The sequence below is a fragment of the Saccopteryx bilineata genome, chromosome 2 (assembly GCF_036850765.1).
Source record: "Saccopteryx bilineata isolate mSacBil1 chromosome 2, mSacBil1_pri_phased_curated, whole genome shotgun sequence".
NCBI classification, from domain to species: domain Eukaryota; kingdom Metazoa; phylum Chordata; class Mammalia; order Chiroptera; family Emballonuridae; genus Saccopteryx; species Saccopteryx bilineata.
In genome coordinates this window covers 350,567,795-350,587,127 of record NC_089491.1, presented here as the reverse complement: position 1 = coordinate 350,587,127, position 19,333 = coordinate 350,567,795, and the positions used below count along the sequence as shown (strand labels likewise).

The window sequence follows — 19,333 nt, the reverse complement described above, 5'->3', positions numbered from 1 at the left end:
TAGACTTACTTTCCAAGTGTTTGTCTATTTTATCTATCCAAAAATTTCATGACTTTTTTTTTTTTTTTTTTTAGCAAGGGGGGACAGACAGGCTGGAAAGGAGAGATGAGAAGCATCAATTCTTCATTGTGGCTCCTTAGTTGTCCACTGATTGCTTTCTCAAACGTGTCTTGATGGGGGGAGGTGGCTACAGCCACGCCAGTGAGCTTAAGCCAGCAACCTTGGACTCAAGCCAGCGACCATGGAGTCAAATCTATGATCCCACGCTCACGCTGGAAACCCGGCACTCAAGCTGTCAACTTCACGGTTTCAAACCTGGGCATTCAGTATCCCAGGCTGATGCTCTATCCACTGTGGCACCACCTGATCAGGCTCATGGCATCACTGATTACATTTAGACATTTACCATAAATCATTTTTAAAAAGGTGAAAGTAATAACAGTACCTTCAAATAAACACTTGAATCTACAAAGCTTACTCTACCAAATGGAGCTCCGGATAAGAAAGGAATCAGGCATCCCCAAACTATGGCCTACGGGCCGCATGTGGCCCCCTCTGAGGCCATTTATCCGGCCCCTTGCCGCACTTCCGGAAAGGGTACTTCTTTCATTGGTGGTCAGTGAGAGGAGCACTGTATGTGGTGGCCCTCCAACAGTCTGAAGGACAGTGAACTGGCCCCCTATGTAAAAAGTTTGGGGACCCCTGGATAGATCATTATAGGTACATGCTGCTAGAGTATAAAAACATAGATCTGGCTATTTAGTGAAAACAATGCATAATCTTAAATTTGGGAAGAGAAAGCTACAAGTTGCCAAGTATGAGTAGTTAAAAAGTGTAAACAGAAGTATTTATATTATGCATACTTCCTATTCCATTTCCTATTCAGTGCAATCGATAGGTGATTACAAGTAAAGCAAGTGAGAAGGAAATTAGTGGAGGACACAGAGAAGCAAACTCAATGTTTTATGATTAGGTAAGTGGCTTTCTTGGCTTTAAAAGAAATTTTAAAAGTTGTACCTGATTCCATCTATTGTCAAAGATGTTGCAGAAATATTAGTGGATATGACACATTTTCTAACTCCAGGTGGAGGTGGCAAAAATATTCTCCTCTGTTGATCTAAAATATATGCAAAGGGAAAAACAGTAATTTATAACATGCATTTGTCAAACTCAAGTTTTGAAAAACTAATTTCTTTCCATTAAAAGTTATATTTTCTTCACCTCTTTATTTTTAATTCAAAATACCAAAACTATTTTTTCACCTTTCACTGCTAAGATTTCTAGATCTATGGAATCACAGATTATTATTGCTAAAATAAATCCTGCAGCAGACTCCTTTATATAGGTCATAGCTCCCTCTGAGAATATTTTAAAACTGTGGACCTCTTTTCCATTAAAAGACACATATGTACACACACAAAATAATTCAAACAATTCCCATCCAAGGACTACAGATTAAGAATCTTTCTGCCTTAAAGACTGATTAGGTGGTTTTTGCTTTTTCAGTGTCTGCCCAACTCAGGACTACCCTTTAATCAAGTATCATCACACTCATTTCCACTACCCGCACATTACAGCAGTGCTTGTAGCATGGTACCTTGTGCTGGCCACAGTTCACAGCACCAAGGACAAACATCTCCCACAAGCTGGGCCAATCTGATTCTCCAGTGAATTTGAGAAAAGGGCCAAGAGATGCTCAATTTTATTAGGCTGGTCTCTTACAAAGAGGAAAAATAAACTTGTGAACTATAGAAAAGTGACTAATGTAAATGAAAAAGAGAAAGTTAGTCTAAAGATTTAGAGAAAAAAATGCACGAGCCATGAGAGTTGGCAAGAGAGTATTTCTGGGTTCCTGGCACTTCTTAGGCCATGGGAGATGTGGGCATAAATTACGTAAGTAAAAGATGGATTTGGACAGACTTTCTCTCCTGCCAGGTTATGCAGGAAACCGGACTAGAGAGTTAAGAATTTCTGTAAGGAAATTATTGCATATAATAGTATGGGCCAATAAAGATAGGTTAAGGCTAGTAAAGGACAAGTTTCAATGCATTTTTAAAATTGTTGACTTAGGAACAGTAGAGTGGGTTGGCAAAATAGGAAGCAAGCATCAGAGATGTGTTAAAACTGAGATCAGAAGTGATGGTAACAACCAAGTCCAAGATGCAAACGTCAGAATAGGTGGCTGAAGTGAGATGAAGGTAAAGATCACTTAAGCTAAAAAGGTAGAAGAACGTCTAAGCAACGGTTTTGGGTGGATTATCTATTTCAATGATCTCTGAAACTAGGAATAATCTCACTCCAGGGAGTACACAATCTATTGGGGTATAAAAAGTAATTATTCTATTTTTCCTAATAATCTTTAAAACTTATTTTACATGTTTACTGTTATACATTATATATTAGAACAAGTGTGTGTGTATATATATATACATATATATACACGTTATATATACATACACGCTTTATACAGGAAAGCATTTTAAATTAAATAATGCCTGGCTGCCCGTATTTGCGTAGAAAATTCCTTTTTACTTGAGCAGCCTCAAGTTGCTTTCTTTTCAACAGAAAATCTTAATAAAACCTGTTTTCAAATAAAGTACAAAGCTTGTTTCTAAATAAAATCTTACAAAGACCCATGTATTCCCAACATATAAAACAGACAAAAGTTGAACTATACTGAGAGAGAAAAGAAGTAGCACAGATGAGAACAGTGTTAAAATCATGGAACTAGGCCAACTGTCTCATTTTACAGATGAGAAAACAGGCAAATTTAAACCCAAGCTGAGTAATGTTATTCTTCCATGTGATTCCAAAATTAATTTCAAAAGTAAAAAAATGCTAGAAAAGATTTTTAAAAATGCCTGTAGAGAAGTTTTGATATAAATATTCAAGTAATTCCAAAAAAATCTATTTTTCAGATTTGAACAAGTTGGTAAAAAAACATGCTAAAAAATTATTTTTCAGCCTGGCCAGGCGTTGGTGCAATAGAGTGCCAGACTGGGATGCTGAGGACCCAGGTTCAAAACTCTAAGGTCGCTGGTTTGAACGTAGGGTCGCCAGCTTGAGTGTGGGGTCACTGGCTTAGCCCAAAGAGAAGGGGAAAGTAAATACTTTCATTAAGGTGTAGTAATTCTCCTGACTACTTCCATTCTCTGATCTTTCTAAGATTCAAATATATCTTATCCAGTCTTTCTCAGTACCTAATAAGATACTTGGATGTTATTAACCGAGGGGTGAGGATGAGAAGGAATGGGCAAAGAGGCAGAGGCAGAAAGATGCTACAAAGTTTACCAAGGAATAAGGATATCAAACAGAGACCGCTGAATACTCTTAATGGAGCAATGCTTCTAAGATACATATGTATATGACATACTACATATTAAGGCCAACAGAAACCTTCTCATAGAACTTCTTGTCCCAAATTACCCCCATAAGATCCCAAAGCAGAAATATGCCTGAGAGAGAAAGAGAGAATAAAAGAAACATAACTGAAAGCAATAAACAAAAACTGTCAATCAAAGGAGAAAAAGGAGGAGGATTCTGGAACAAAACAAAGAGTTAAAACCACTCAACTCAAACTCTACCTCTGCGCCCCCAGCATAATTTTTGGGTGAATCAAAAATGTCTTGAGGCCCTGTCTGGGTGGCTCAGTAGTTAGAGCACCATCACAATACGCCAAGGTGTAGGTTCAGTCTCTGGTCAGGGAACATACAAGAAACAACCAATGAATGCATAAATAAGTGGAACAATAAGTCAATGTTTCTGTCTCTTTCTCTCTCTCTCCCTTCCTCTCTCTTTAAAATCAATAAAATTTTTAAATATCTTGAGAATTCTCTCTAACACAACAGAAAATCAAATTTCTGACACAGAAAAGGTTTAAGATAATCACTAAATGCAGTTGAAAAAGATCGCCCTGGCCGGTTGGCTCAGCGGTAGAGCGTCGGCCTAGCGTGCGGAGGACCCGGGTTCGATTCCCGGCCAGGGCACACAGGAGAAGCGCCCATTTGCTTCTCCACCCCTCCGCCGCGCTTTCCTCTCTGTCTCTCTCTTCCCCTCCCGCAGCCGAGGCTCCATTGGAGCAAAGATGGCCCGGGCGCTGGGGATGGCTCTGTGGCCTCTGCCTCAGGCACTGGAGTGGCTCTGGTCGCAACATGGCGACGCCCAGGATGGGCAGAGCATTGCCCCCGGTGGGCAGAGCGTCACCCCTGGTGGGCGTGCCGGGTGGATCCCGGTCGGGCGCATGCGGGAATCTGTCTGACTGTCTCTCCCTGTTTCCAGCTTCAGAAAAATGAAAAAAAAAAAAAAAAAATTAAGTAACTAGAAAGAAAGATGCTAAAAAATATGGAAGATATGCAATCTGCCTCAGGCACTAGAATGGCTCCAGCTGCAACAGAGCAACATCCTGGATGGGCCGAGCATTGCCCCCTAGGGGTCATGTCGGGTGGATCTGGTCAGGAATATGTGGGAGTCTCTCTGCTTCCCTGCTTCTCACTTAAGAAAAATACAAAAAACAAAAACAAAACAATAAATAGACAAAAGTTATATTCAAAGATAAAACACAAAAAATGTCCCTGAAATAAAGAATTAAATTTGTAGATCAGAAGAAGTACACCAGAAAAGTTCTTTTTTGTGGTTATGGTTACACAGGTATGCGCATTTGTTTATAATTATCTATAATAATTAAAATTACCCATTATCTATAATAATTAAAACAGGCATAGTTTATTATATGTAAATTATATCTCAATAAAGGTGATTTTTTTTTAAGCAAGCGAGTGAGAGAGAAAGAGAGAGAGAGAAACAGGCTGGAAGGGAGAGAGATGAGAAGCATCAATTCTTTGTTGCAGCATCTTAGTTCATTGATTGCTTTCTCATATGTGCCTTGACCAGTGGCTCCAGCAGAGTGAGTAAACCCTTCCTCAAGCCAGCGACCTTGGGTCATGTCTATGATCCCACACTCAAGCTGGTAGCCCAGGGCTCAAGCTGGTGAGCCTGTGCTCAAGCAGGCGACCCTGGGGTCTTGAACCTGGGTCCTCAGCCTCCCAGGCTAATGCTCTATCCATGGTGCCACCACCTGGTCAGACTAAAGTTGATTTTTTAAAGGAGCACTTCAACTCCAGGAAATTTTAATATAAAACACTCAACACCAGAAAGAAAAAATTTAGAACTATTAAACTTTAAAGATAAAAATAGAAATTTTCAGGCAATCAGACAGAAAAAACAAATCACTTACAAGGAGGGGAAAAAAAATCAGGCTGGCCTCAGACTCCTCCGCAGCAACATTCAATGCCAGAAGACAACTGGATAACGTCTACCAAGCTCTAAGGAAAAGAAAGTGTGACCCAAAAACATAAAACCCAGCCACGATGTAGTTCAAGTATAAAGGCAAAGCCAGACATTTTCAAACATAAAAGAGCAACAAAAAATAACACTAAAGGGCCCTTAAAAAATAGTTAACAATATTGAGCCAATCTATAATTAACTGAAAGTAACTGAGAAATGGAAAAAACATGGTTAAAAAAAAATTTGATAAACACTAAATACATCTAAATAATGTAAAAATAACTAACAAAAATAACAAGGGGAGAATATGGGAGAGTAAAAGTACTTAAGCCCTCATCAGATAATTTAACAGAAAAAGTCTCAAATCAAATATGGTCTAAAAAGATATTTTGCCCTGGCTGGTTGGCTCTGTGGTAGAGAGCATTAGCCTGGTGTGTGGAAGTCCTGGGTTCAATTCCAGGCCAGGCCACACAGAAGTGATCATCTACTTCTCCACTCCTCCATTTCTCTCTCTCTCTCTACTCATCCCACAGCCATGGCTCAAATGGTTTGAGCAAGTTGGCCCCGGGCACTGAGGATGGCTCCATGGCCTCACCTGAGGGGCTAAAGTAGCTCGGTTGTCAAGCAACAGAGCATTGCCCTTAGGGGGCTTGCTGGGTGGATCCCGGTCTGGGCACACATGGCAGTCTGGCTCTGCCTCCCCTCTCACTTAATAAAATTATTTTAAAAAAAATCAAGAAGATATTAACTTCAGTTTCTTAATATTTTTCATCCTTTTAAACTTTAAAGCAATCTTTTATAAAATATTATCTTCTGTGGTAAAGATTTACTTGAACAATTCCTTCAAGTAAATGAAAATAAAATTGAATACCTTTTTAAAAAGCAAGAGTATAATCTCATATAAACATTTCTATTAACCTCTGTACCTATTTAGTTATCCTTCTATATGTGTACACGTATACACACACACCACACACACATACACACACATTTGAGTAATGGTTTTCCTAACATTAAAGATGGTTATTTCAGGATGAATGAATTTGAGGTGATTTCTTTATTTTTACCATTGTAATTTTGTATGCTGCTTGAATTCTTTATAATAAAACTATATAATTTTTCCTCAACTGAGTAATTTTTATTTAAGGAAAATTAATGCAAAATATGCTGATACTAACAAGTGTGCTAACTCTGCATCGTGGGAAATGGATATTTTTGTACTTTTCTATACTTTTCAAATTTCTGCAAAGGGCAAAACAGAAAAACATAAAAGAGCACATATAATATTGTTCCGTTTTTTTGTTTTAAAATAAACAAACAAAAATATATAAAGGAAAAAGTCCGGAACAATATAACTCAAAAGATTAATTTAATGGTAATTATTACTTAACCATGTTAGTAGGACCTGAGTAAGTTTAATTAATTTTCTTATTTTGCTGATTTTTTTAAAAGTATGTATTTCTTTATTAAAAAAAAAATGTTCCCATTTGGGGAGGCTTCACGTAGAGGAAGTTTTAATGTGACGTCCACTAACCTTATTCCCTCACACCTTTAATCTTAACACTTAAAGAAACTATTGTAAACAGAGCAAATTCCAGGCACCCGCCATATTGTGGTAATGTCTTTGTTTTGTAGGAAGAAAGAAAACTATTTTGGGATTTATGCAATAATTTAAGTGAGCAGTTTTTTCCTTTAAAAGATTGTACACTAACTCAAGGTAAAACTTTTTTTTCTTCATGTATTCTGAAAACATTCTATTTTATCACCCACTACTGAATATATAACCAGTTATCAAAAACAGCTGTACCATGTGACCTTAGAAACATCATTTACCCTCTATCTATAAATTAAAGAAGTCTGAATTTTCTGGCCGGTTGGCTCAGTGGTAGAGCGTTCGCCTGGTGTGTGGAAGTCCCGGGTTCGATTCCCAGTCAGGGCACACAGGAGCAGCTCCCATCTGCTTCTCCACTCCTCCCCCTCTCGCTTCTCTCTCTCGCTTCTCTCTCTCTCTCTCTCTCTCTCTCTCTTTCTCTTTCTCTCTCTCTCTCTCTCTCCCCTCCTCCTCCAATCCCGCACCCATGGCTCGACTGGAGTGAGTTGGCTCCGGGCACTGGGGATGGCTCCATGGCCTCCACCTCAGTCGCTAAAAAATGGCTCCGGATGCAAGGGAGCCAGGGCCATAAATGGGCAGAGCATCACCCCCTAGTGGGCTTGCCGGGTGGATCCCAGACAGGGTGCATGCAGCAGTCTGTCTCTGCTTCTCCTCCTCTCACTAAATGGAAAAAAAAAGAAGTCTGATATGCAAGTATATATGTGCACTTTTCTAGAGAAACAAGCCATGACTTTTGTCACCTTGTTAAAAGAATCTAAGATCCTATCCTCCAAAAGAGGCTAAGCAGCACTGAATTAGATCATTACTTTAATGCTAAAATTATATAATTTCATGCAAATATTTGTCACTTATGTAGAAACAGGTATATTTCAGGTCATATATTTTTGTGGGGTTCAGTTTTCCCTAGATGCATGAAAAATCTGAGGAACTGCAATACCTCAAACCAAAGAAGGAAATCAGAAGAGCAAAAAGGTTTAAGAGAAACAAGAAAAAGGTTCTAGATATAGCATTTGGTGTAAGACATTCAAAGAAAATCAGTCTAACAGATATTTAATCAGGACTAGAGAGGAGGAGACAACAATAACGTGAGGCAGAATGTGGGGTCACAAGAGGTACAGCAAAGCACGAGGTTCAAATGAGAAAGCAATCAAAGCCAGTTGGGAGGAAGGAAATCAGGAAACATTTTTATGGAATTAGTGAAACAAAATGGCAGGATTTTAGCCAGAGATGGGAAAATAAAAGTGAAAGGAAGAGTTCAAGTTAAGGAAATAGCAAACAAAGTCACCAAAAAAAGGTGTGGGAGAAAAAGAATCGAAAATACAACCAACATTCCTAGCTTGAGAAACCGTCAAGGGTGGGGTTGGAGAGTTCAGCCCAGGGACCAAGATGATGTAACCAAGAATACTGCAGCACTTCTTCATATTTGACAGATGAGAATTTTTTAGGCTAATTAAGGACATATTTTAAGATATCTCTCTAAAACAGTCAGCCAGGTGCTGACCAAGTAGCTCAGTTGGTTAGAGCATTGTCCTGAAACACCAAGGCTGTCGATTTGATCCCTATTCAGGGCACATATAAGAATCAAGGAATGAATGCATAAATAAATGGCACAACAAACTGATGTTTCTCTCCTTTCCTCTCTAAAATCAATAAATAAAAAATTTAAAGTCAGCCACCTTCATGACTAACCCAGAAATAAGCAAATGTAAGATATCCACGTCATAATTTTTACCTATTCACTAAAACTAGATATGGGTCATTCTGAACCCCCTTATATGCTACAAGCAGGAAACCCTTCTCCCCTCTCCTTATTCCCAAGTGCAAGTTTTCTGTTCCTGAAGCATAACAGGAAATAACATAACAGTGTCTCTCCCCATCACCCAAAGTAGCAATAATAAAGACAATAAGTACTATACTGTATTAAGCAGTTTTAAAAAGGAAGCCTAAGGTTCCAGGAACCTGACACTCTCTCCCCTGCCTTCATCTAACTCCACTTCACCCATTACTTAGTACCTCATTAGCTCCATCTGAAGGCTGCTTTGCACTATCATAAGCTGCTGTAATAAATACTATTATGCTCACAGTGAATCACCAGTAGCTGACCCTTATAGTACTCTTGGAACCAGAAAGGAAACTAAAATAAACAAACCCTTCAATAATGACGCTGTTCACACCTAGTCCCACATCTTTACTGTTGACACGTACACTGGGAATTAAGGCTGAAAGCAGGCTGAAGTCATGCTAAAAGGATACTAAATGCCAAGTTATCGTAATAAGGAATAACTGAAGGTACTCAACAGGAAATTGACACAATCAGAGCTGTGCTGTTGGAAAATTACACTTACCAATGCACACAGATGGTAAATGAAATCAGGGGAAACAGGTTAGCAGGCTATGCTAACAACACAGGAAAGCAAACTAAGGATTCTAATTCTAACAATGATAATGAAAAAAGAAAAAGAATGAATGATCTGGATAAGACAAGGTTAAAAAAAAAATCTGCAGCTGCCACATGTTTTGATCTAAATGATATGATGCACAGATCAGAAAGTCCAGTTAGGAGATCCAGGAGGTCTAGACCACAGGAGTGAGTCTGAACCAGAGAGAGCTTTCAGGAATCATCCAAAGAGAAGTGACAGGTGAGTCCTAAAAGCCAACTTTACCAAAACAGTGAATTTTTAGAAAACAGCAACTAAAAATGAAACCTTAGATAACAGTCACTTTTCGAAGGGAACAAAGGCTGGGGAGGGTGGTAAGGCAGGAGCCTTAGAGAAAGAGTGATCAGAAGACCCAGATGATTAAATAGTATACCAAAAGATAGCATTTCAAAGAGACATTATCATCATCACAAAGTCAAAATACATAATGGCCATGAGATTTGAGAAATAAGTCACTAGCAATCTTTTAATAGTATAAAACCTGGATTAGGATGTTAAACAAGAAGTAACCACAGATAATAGAATATTATTTTCAATGCGGTAATAAGAAGGAAAAGATGAAATTATTTACTTTATATGAAAGTAGTTAGTTAATGGTTAATAATAAAGCAACCACAATCGTTTTTAATTATCAGTTACAAAGTAAATTTTAAGTCATTAGATCAAATCCCTAGAAAATAATAAGAACCTTAAATATATAATAATGACCCTAAGAATTCCCTTTAAAATGTAAAAATCTAAAAATAGAATTCAATATTGAGAGCAAGGACCTAATATTACACAAGAAATTCCCATAATAGCATGTGGTCTATTGTTATTACCAACACATATATTCCTGAACATTTTATTAATATGAGAACCACCTACTCAACAAAAACAAAAATATACATAAAATGTAAAAAACATATAAATGTTTTTTATATTACATTAAATGCTAAATCCCAAACTCTAGGCAGCTGCAGTTAATGAACAAATGACAGAATTAAGAGTTTTCATTTGGTCTTTGAATTTACATTATTCTTGAAAAGGAGACTGGCCCTGGCCAGTGGCTCAGTGGATAGAGCATTGGCCCAGCATATGAATGTCCAGGATTCGATTCCATGTCAGGGCACAGAGAAGAAGTAATCATCTGCTTCTCTCCCCTACTCTTTCCCTTTCTCTCCCTCTTCCCCTCCCAGAGCCAGTGGCTCAACTGGCTTGAGAACTGGCTCCGGGGGCTGAGGATAGCTCAGTTGGTCCAAGCACACCAGCCCCAGGCAATAAAAATAGCTTGGTCTTCGAGCATCGGCCCTAGATGGGGGTTGCCTGTTAGATTCCAGTTAGGGCATATGTGGGAGTTTGTCTCACCATCTCCCCACTCTCACCTAAAAAAATTAAAAAGTAGGCTAATGGGTAGATACATTAAAAAATCCACTGCGTCTACTCTCAGATATATCTGGAAATGTATAGTTTCTAGAAACTCTGTGACTGTGGCAAATAAGGTTTGACTGTGGCACTATCAGGAAATTATAATCCTTATTACAATAAATGATCAACAATATTTTTGTTCTGCTGGGAGAAAATAGTGCTCACTCTTAACAATACTAAGGGGTATGTTAAAGGCTCTTAAAAAAAGAAAATGTGAAAAGACTTCAAGAAAAAAATCATTTCTCTCAAGAGATGCTGGTTCTCTTAACGTTCTGTTTCATGTTCTGGGTGTTAGTTACAAAAGTGTGTTCAGTTTATGAAATTCATTTACCTAAAAGAAACCATTTAGGATCTGTGCACTTTTCTGTACATACGTGACGGTTCAATAGAAAATTTTTTAAAAATCAGTCAAATTTTCTATACTAGTGAGGAATTACCTGTTGTCATAGATCCATAACATGGCAATATTAACAAGCCATCTAGAGTGGTATCTTGAACATCATAATCATAATCAACAGACTCTGCCATCTGAAAAAGTAACTCACAACTTTTTTCGATTTCAAACTGACCTGAAATGGAGAAAATAACGACATCAACCAGTGAATAGCAAAATTAATTTGAGTTAAAAAAAAAGACGCTTTCTAAATTAAAATCAGTTTTGCATTTTTTTTTATTTTTTTCAGTTTTGCATTATAGTTATTTTAAAACTCTCATTTGATCTGAAAGAGAGAAACACATAAATTGTACCAAATCTCAACAAAATAAAAAAAGGAGAAACACCAGTTTCTAAGGAATTTAAATCTCTAAAGGAACAAAAACGTTTATAATCTTCAAGCCTTTCATCTTGTTAACACAGTATCTGAGGAAGACTCAGTCAAGTTAATTATTAACATATGGAAATTTAAGCCAGGAGATACTACATTTAGGTATCAAATACTAAAGTAACCTCAAAATGGTAGAGATTGTTATAATGTCTCACTTCTGACATCAGTACCAGGCAGAGTAGGAGGTAAGCGATGAAATGACTCATTTCTGTTAATTGGATGCTGTTACTTGAAGAATCACATTAATCTGGGATTTAACTATTCTCCAAAAAGGGTCATCTATGAAACATGGATTCCACACCTTACATACTGCTATCACACAGTACCATCCCACCACCCAAAGAAGAAAGGAAATGGTAGGATGGATGTCTTTTGCATTGATCATAGCCAAAAAGCTGAGACGTGATATAGAATGTCTTTTGAAATAATGGAATTAATCATTCAGATTCAGGACTGTTTAGTGTGGTAACACCTCTATATAAGAAAGACTAATAAAAATGTTAACACTTTACCATTTAATATCTACTTAAAGGTTAGTGTGTTTTACATGTTTACTAATAAAACTGGTGTTTTTAATGGCAATGTGGAATTATATAAGATATAAAATCTAAAACTAATTAAATTATTATAAAAAGCTAGGGCAATGTGAGTGGTGCCCAGATTTCCCAACAAAGAACATTTTATATGGTGCCACAACCACTCTTATAAACAGTAATTTTAAACCTGATACTGAATGCTCACCAGTCAGAAAAACCAAGATGTCTCCAGCCATTTCATGCAAATGGATATCCATGGTCACCTTCACAATCTAAAGCAAGAAACGCAAGCATAATACGCTAGTGGAAATACAGCCCCTCCAACCACCAATTCCATCTTGTTCCACAGAAAAATTAAATTTGGTTCTCAAAAGTACTAGGACCTGTAAGGATAGCCATTAAATTAATAGGGAACAAATAAATCATCAAACTATTCAATCGGCTAGAACCACAAATATAAAAAAAGACACAAAAGAATGCCAAGTAATACCGCCTGAATATATGCAGTATTTTCTCTGTCCCGTGGGCCAATCAAATTGCAGAATTTTTCTCTGACTGGATAAAGCCTTCCAGGTATATCAAATATTGGACAATTTCCAAAGAATGCAGAGAGCTTGGCTAATTCCATAGTAGCTGACATCACCACGACCTTTAAATGCTCCTTCCTGTTAGGAGACTTCTCCTGAAATAATTTCTTCAATAAACCAAATAAGATGTCCTGAAAGAAAAGTGAATTTCTAATAAGTCACAAGTACACCTAACAACCAACTCTTCTAAATTATTTTGCTTTCCTAACCAAAGAATTCCTATATTAATAGATTAAATTGTAAGAGGAGACAATTTTCTATACAGTAAAAAGGTACCCCAAAGTAAACTGTCTAATAAATAATATATTAAAATACTCACTGTAGTTAGAGTTCTCTCATGGGCTTCATCCAAAATAATGACACTGAACTTGGTAAGATTTGGATCTCCCAGAATATGTTTCAATAAACATCCATCAGTCATATATTTGATTGCTGTTTCCTAATGTTCAAAACACAAAGCATATATATATAAAATCACCCTTGCTTTGAAAACTAAAATTTTCCCCCAAATGTACAAACTTGAATCTAATTAAATAATATATAAAATAGCCTAATAACAAGGATGACAAATTATTAAACTTATGATCTATATATACAGAGACAGGGATAAGGAACTAAGGTACATGTTCTGGGACAAAGTAACAAAAGGGACCAATTAAGGAGGTACAACACAACGGTTTTAGGTGATCGAGTTGTGGGAAACAGCAGTGAAATGGGATTCATCTCCCTATTTCAGCCACTATTTCAGAGCACTCAAGAGAAAAGGAAATGGTGAGGTGTGCAATTTCCTCTCAATTTCTTTCCAGTTCATTCTCCTATTTAAAGATAATTGTCAGTCACTTAGCATTAAAACAAGAGGAGAATAAGGTGCAGAGGCTAGGAGGTAACAGTAATGATATCCATAAAAAAATGGAAGAAAAAAGAGAGAAAAATCCAAGTAGTGACTATGAAGAAGGCAAAGACAGTATTTTGGAGAGTCATTCTGTGCCATAATTGATGGCCATTCCCATTAGGGACCATAGTAAATCAGGAGTTATTTTGTATCTGGTATAGAATTAAGAAATCCTGAGCCTGACCAGGTGGTGGTACAGTGGATAGAGCATCGGACTGGGACACAGAGGACCCAGGTTCAAAATCCCGAGGACACCAGCTTGAGCACGGGCTCACCAGCTTGAGCACAGGATCACTGGCTTGAGCGTGGGATCGTAGACATGACCCCATGGTCCCTGGCTTGAGCCCAAAGGTTGCTGGCTTGAAGCCCAAGGTCGCTGGAGGGATAGAGGGAGGGAGAGGAAGGGAGAGATAGGAACATAGATCTGTTCCTGTATGTACCCTGACCAAGGATCGAACATGAAACCTCTGTGATTCACAACGAAGCTCCAATCAACCCATCTATCCAGTCAGAGCTATAGTACTTTTAAACAAATATCAACAAAACTTTTGTACTGTACCTTAGAGCTGCAATCATCAAAACGAACTTGGTATCCTACTTTGGATCCCAAAGTGCATTTCATTTCTTCAGCAACCCTCTGAGCAACTGATATGGCAGCGACTTTTCGTGGTTGAGTCACACCAATCATACCATATTGTGAAAACCCTATTAAAACCAGAGATTAAAAAAATACAAAAACATTAACAGTTGCGTCCTATTACAGCTAAATTGTTCCCGGTCAATCAGTACAAACTGTTCAAGTATTTCCAAAACTCAACAAGTTAACAACATACAGTCATGGAAATTTAAGAAATAAAACTAATAATACATAGTAATAATCATTCAAAATGTACAAATTTAAATTAGGCTTATTTTAAATCCAACCTAAAGATTTTACTCCAACAAAAATTACTAATTTCTAAAAATCCATTAAATTCCACACACTTCCTACAATAGATTTACCTTCATCACAGAGGTTTAAATATACCACCTTACATAGATTCTATAGGCATTTTTCTTTTTACCATCTTAAATATCTTTGAAAAGAAGATACATCTTATAATTGATAGCAGGTTCTTTTATAAAGAGCATGTAAAATAGTGGTATGTTTTAATCGATAGCATCTTAGACTTGATGCAAAAGAATAAGTTAATATAGTGTATAAACTAAGAAATCTTTGTTTTTTATATGAATAATATCCAATATAATTTTGTTCTATATAACCTTATGCTAGAAAGCTTTACCATAATGAAGTGAGAGATACTTTATGGGTCATTTGCTAGCTGGCTTGGTGTTAGCAGAGTCAGAGAATAAATACTTACCTGATAATGCACTGGAGAAAGAACCAAGAAATACTAATGTGAACAACAGTTATCAATATATCCCTTCCCCCGAAAATTATTTCAATACCCAATAGTTAATAGTCTACCATGAGACAATCTTATTTTATAGCAGACAATCAGTATCTACCTATGATTCTCTGGGGGATTACTATGGTAATTAAAAATAGAAAGGTTCACATCTCAACTAATTTCTTAATCTGAAATAAAACCATAAAGAAGTAGGGAAGATATATAGGCAGGGTGCGCCAAGGGAAGAATTAAGACCGTAAAACAAATGGTGGGCATCTGTGCAATACCAAAGTCCTAGCCTGTAAGAGGCTTTTTTAGAAAAACTTATTTTATTGATTTGAGGGAAAGGAAGGGAGACAGTGAAAGACAGAGAGAAGCATTGCTCTGCTCCTGTATGTGCCGACTAGGAATGGAACCAGCATCCTCTCTCTACATTACCCTACAACACTCTAACCAACTGAGCTATCCAACCAGAGCTAAGATGTTTTTTTAAAATATTCCCAATAATACCCCAGAATAAAATTACCTGCTTCATATAGATATTTTGGAAGTTGAGTTGTTTTACCACTTCCTGTATTTCCAGTAACAATAAGGAATGAATTGTCCCTCACAGCTTGAATAAGCTTTTTTCTTTGTTTTTGAATAGGAAAAGTTGGAGTAGTTCCTCCCTCCTGTGACGTGCATCCTTTCTCTTCTGTAATAAGAGAAAAACAATTATGCAATTAAAAGTTCTGTAAAGATATCGCTAACTCATGACTTCTCAATTAAATGCTAAGTTTAATTTGTAAGTGAGCGTTTATAAGCCCAAAACAACTTTTAGTGAATACTAAAAACTTGGGCATTTACTAATGCATGACTCAAAGTACTCAACAAAGTAAGCCTAGAACAAGGCAGTGCATATGCAAACATATCTATATAGAGTACAAAACCCAATTTTATTAAGTAGACCACAAACTGGAACGCAGCAGAAAACTCTCAGCTGAATTAAAAGCTACCTGTGTTTGCTTCTGATTCATGGTTCAAATTAGGTCCCTGTTCAGAGTGACATATCCCAGAAGGCCAAGTGGTGGGTAACCATGGAAACTGGCTCCTGGAAACTGGCTCCCTCCGTACCCAAAGGCAGGCTGGCGGCCCGGCGAAGGCGGGGGAAGACGGGGTGGGGGTGGGGGGAATAGATGGGTAGAGAACAAAGGCTTTATGAGCCTATTTAACAACATAGCGCGTTTCGGCGTTGCGGTTTACTTTTTTGTCTCCTAGCAGGATTTACACTCAACTTGAGTCTGGGACCGACCCCCTCTAGACCAAAGTGCTCACTGGACGCAAAGTTCGCCTCTGGCTTGGAGGGTGAGGAGAACACTGCAGCCTCTTTCCCACTCTTCTCTGCCTACCCAAAGCAGACTTTTATCCCCCCAAAACCTCATGCCATAACTCTCGCTGGCCTCCGTAATGTCCCGCGGACCGCACCTCTATCCGCAGTGGAAAGAGCCAGAGGCCGCTCTTCCTGGGGGTCTCTTGATCGCTCACCCTCCTCTTGCCGCCTTGGCGCCCTGCCCGCGACGGCGGGAAACCGGGACATAGACCCGTCCCCGAGCGGTGGTGAGCACGTCCGCCGATCCGGGGAGATGGGAGGGGAAAGGCGAAGACGCGCCCTGATGACGTCGAGGTGTTTACTTCCGCGCGTGCGACTGGAAGCAAAGGGAGGGGGAATTGTCCGATGACGTGTCGCGCGGCGACCGGGTAGCTCCTCCCCTCGCGAGCCGCTAGAGCCACGAGTCGAAGGTTTTCCGCCAACTACCGGTGTTCGCTGCTCCTCGGGTAGCGGATAGCGAAGCCGCCCCCAAGGTCTGGAAGTGCCTCCTAATGTTCCTCCTCTTGTGTGCAGAAAAGCCAGCTGATACCCTTCTCAGCCAGAGTGGTCACTGCCCACCTTTTCTGCCGCACACACCTAACGTGAGCTGACCCTTTGCCAGGAACTGGACCAAAGGGTATCACCTTTGGAAAGCACGGACTTGCAGAGCCTCTAGTTTTGTTGTGTCCAAAATTTAGGTCCCCTATGCTCTTTATTCCCTTCATAGGACCCTGCATTTTAATTTAATTACATTAATTTTCTTCCCCGTTCCCCCAACTAGATACGAGGGCGGGACCTTAAGAAAAAAAAAATACTTTGGTAAACTCAGGGCCCAGAAAAGTCATTAAAAGTGAGCCAGCGATATTTGTTGGATTTGCTGGAGGAATGAATGAATGTAAGTGGTTTCCAGAGAAATTAAGCTTACTTTCAACAGGTGTGGATTCTTTGGAAACCACAAGATCTTTAAAGTTAAAAATCTCATATACAAAAATCAGAGCTGGAACTACTTTTCAAAAGAGGTACTTTGGGGAACAGATCTTTCTGTTACAGAAGTTTCCAATTTTGTACATAGTGTCAAAGTAACAAAATATAAGATTGTTTCTTGGGTTTTTCAACTGTTTCTGCTGTTAGAATTAACCAGCACTGCCAGAGAAAACAACTCAAACGTTGTCACTTCACCATTAACTAAAGGCCACTCTTTTACCTAACCAGGTTTCAATAGATGTCACGGGACCCCAAGATTTTTCTGTGCTCATTAAAAATATACTCATACCAGAAAGAGAGAGAAAGAAAAATGTACTTATACCAACTCCTCTATGGTGTCAGGTGGGTACTAGACTTATGGAGGCATAACTTTTTAAGTTATAAAAGAGTCTAACCACTATGCACACCTGAAACCACTATTTTTATTTTATTTTAGCAAGAGAGACAGAGATGAGAATTATCAGCTCATAGTTGTAGTACTCTTCGTTGTTCATTAATTGCTTCTTTTACTTTCCTCAGTCAGGGGCAGGAGGAGGGCTCTAGTTGAGCCAGTGACCCCCCTGCTCAAGCCAGCGACTATGGGCTCATGTCTGTGGTCCTACGCTCAACCCCACAACCCTACGCTCAAGCTGGTGAGCCCGCACTCAAGCTGGCGACCTTTGGGTTTTGAATCTGGGTCCTCAGCGACCCAGGTGGACGTTTTATCCACTTTGCCACCACCTACCTGGTCAAGCTGAAGCCAATATAATACTGAATGCCAAATTAATTGAAGTTCTTTTAACTAAAAAGTCTTTACAGATAAAAAATACATCAATGTATGGAGCCTGACCAGGCGGTAGCGTAGTGGATAGAGTGTCAGACTGGGATGCAGAGGACCCAGGTTTGAGACCCCGAGGTCGCCAGCTTGAGCGTGGGCTCATCTGGTTTGAGCAAAGCTCACCAGCTTGGCCCCAAGGTCACTGGCTTGAGCAAGGGGTTACTTGGTCTGCTGTAGCCCCATGGTCAAGGCACATATGAGAAAGCTATCAGTGAACAACTAAGGTGTCGCAAGGAAAAACTAATGATTGATGCTTCTCATCTGTCTCCATTCCTGTCTGTCTGTCCCTATCCCTCCCTCTCTCTGAATCTCTCTCTGTCTCTGAATAAATAAATAAATCGATGTGTGTGCCAATAAACTATTTACAGAGGTTTAAAAAAGGACTGATTAACATCTCTTAAAATGCAAGTTTATCAAATTTTGAATGATACCAAATGAAGTACAACTTTTTAACAACTTTATATTTATATTTTCAAAACCTGTGTGCTATAGGAATAAATCTGGTAATAGAAGAACATCCCAGATTTCTCACATCCTTTAAGGGAATCTCCCAACCTTCTAGAATCTGTTAGAAATTCAAAATACTACAAATCAGAAAAACAAACCAAAAAAAAACAAACCCAAAGCCATTTGTAGTACAGGGCAAGGTATTTCAGTACAAAGCAGCTATATCAGTGACATACTGAAAATGAGCAGAATCATTTCAGACCAATGATAGTTAACACTTACTGAGCACTTAGTAGTCAAACATTTAATATAAACTTTTCTTTTTTAAAAATAAAATTTTCATTTACTTTTCACAAAAACCCAGAGATGTAGGTTGTTATCCCTAATTTTACATATGAGAGTCAAGGCTCACATACTTGTCCAAAACAACAAAAGAAAGAATAGGACCACAATTCATATCACACTAAAACCACTTTAATGGGAGATGGAATTACCTAAATCTTACTGCCTAATACAGTATTTTCTTCCAATGTTTGTTAATCTATTATGGTACAACTATTCTCATTTAAGAACCACCTAATGAGAGTTTCCAGAATAAAACCTGCAAACCAAGAATAAAGAAAAGTAAACATGACAAAAAATGTTATTTAACACTGTTGATTTTAAAACCAAGGGCAGCCTGACCAGGCGGTGGCGCAGTGAATAGAGCCTCGGACTGGGATGCTGAGGACCCAGGTTTGAGACCCCAAGGTTGCCAGTTTGAGCGC

At 38.5% G+C, this 19,333-nt stretch overlaps 1 protein-coding gene across 2 annotated transcripts in view; it reads right to left on the bottom strand.

Annotated features, from left to right (window-relative positions):
• Positions 1–16,611, bottom strand: part of DHX40 (DEAH-box helicase 40) — a 39,582-nt gene extending 22,971 nt beyond the window's left edge. The window contains exons 1-8 of one of the 2 annotated variants that reach the window (XM_066262732.1): positions 16,435–16,611; positions 15,497–15,664; positions 14,139–14,284; positions 13,007–13,126; positions 12,591–12,818; positions 12,306–12,372; positions 11,178–11,309; positions 1,018–1,117 (exon numbers count right to left, since the gene is read on the bottom strand). In XM_066262732.1, coding sequence (XP_066118829.1) covers positions 1,018–1,117; positions 11,178–11,309; positions 12,306–12,372; positions 12,591–12,818; positions 13,007–13,126; positions 14,139–14,284; positions 15,497–15,664; positions 16,435–16,546 — 1,073 coding nt within the window. In that variant the 5' untranslated portion in view covers positions 16,547–16,611. The remainder of the gene's footprint in view (positions 1–1,017; positions 1,118–11,177; positions 11,310–12,305; positions 12,373–12,590; positions 12,819–13,006; positions 13,127–14,138; positions 14,285–15,496; positions 15,665–16,434) is intronic. The other variant, XM_066262734.1, reaches the window with a different exon arrangement.
• Between the last annotated feature and the right edge of the window lie 2,722 nt (positions 16,612–19,333).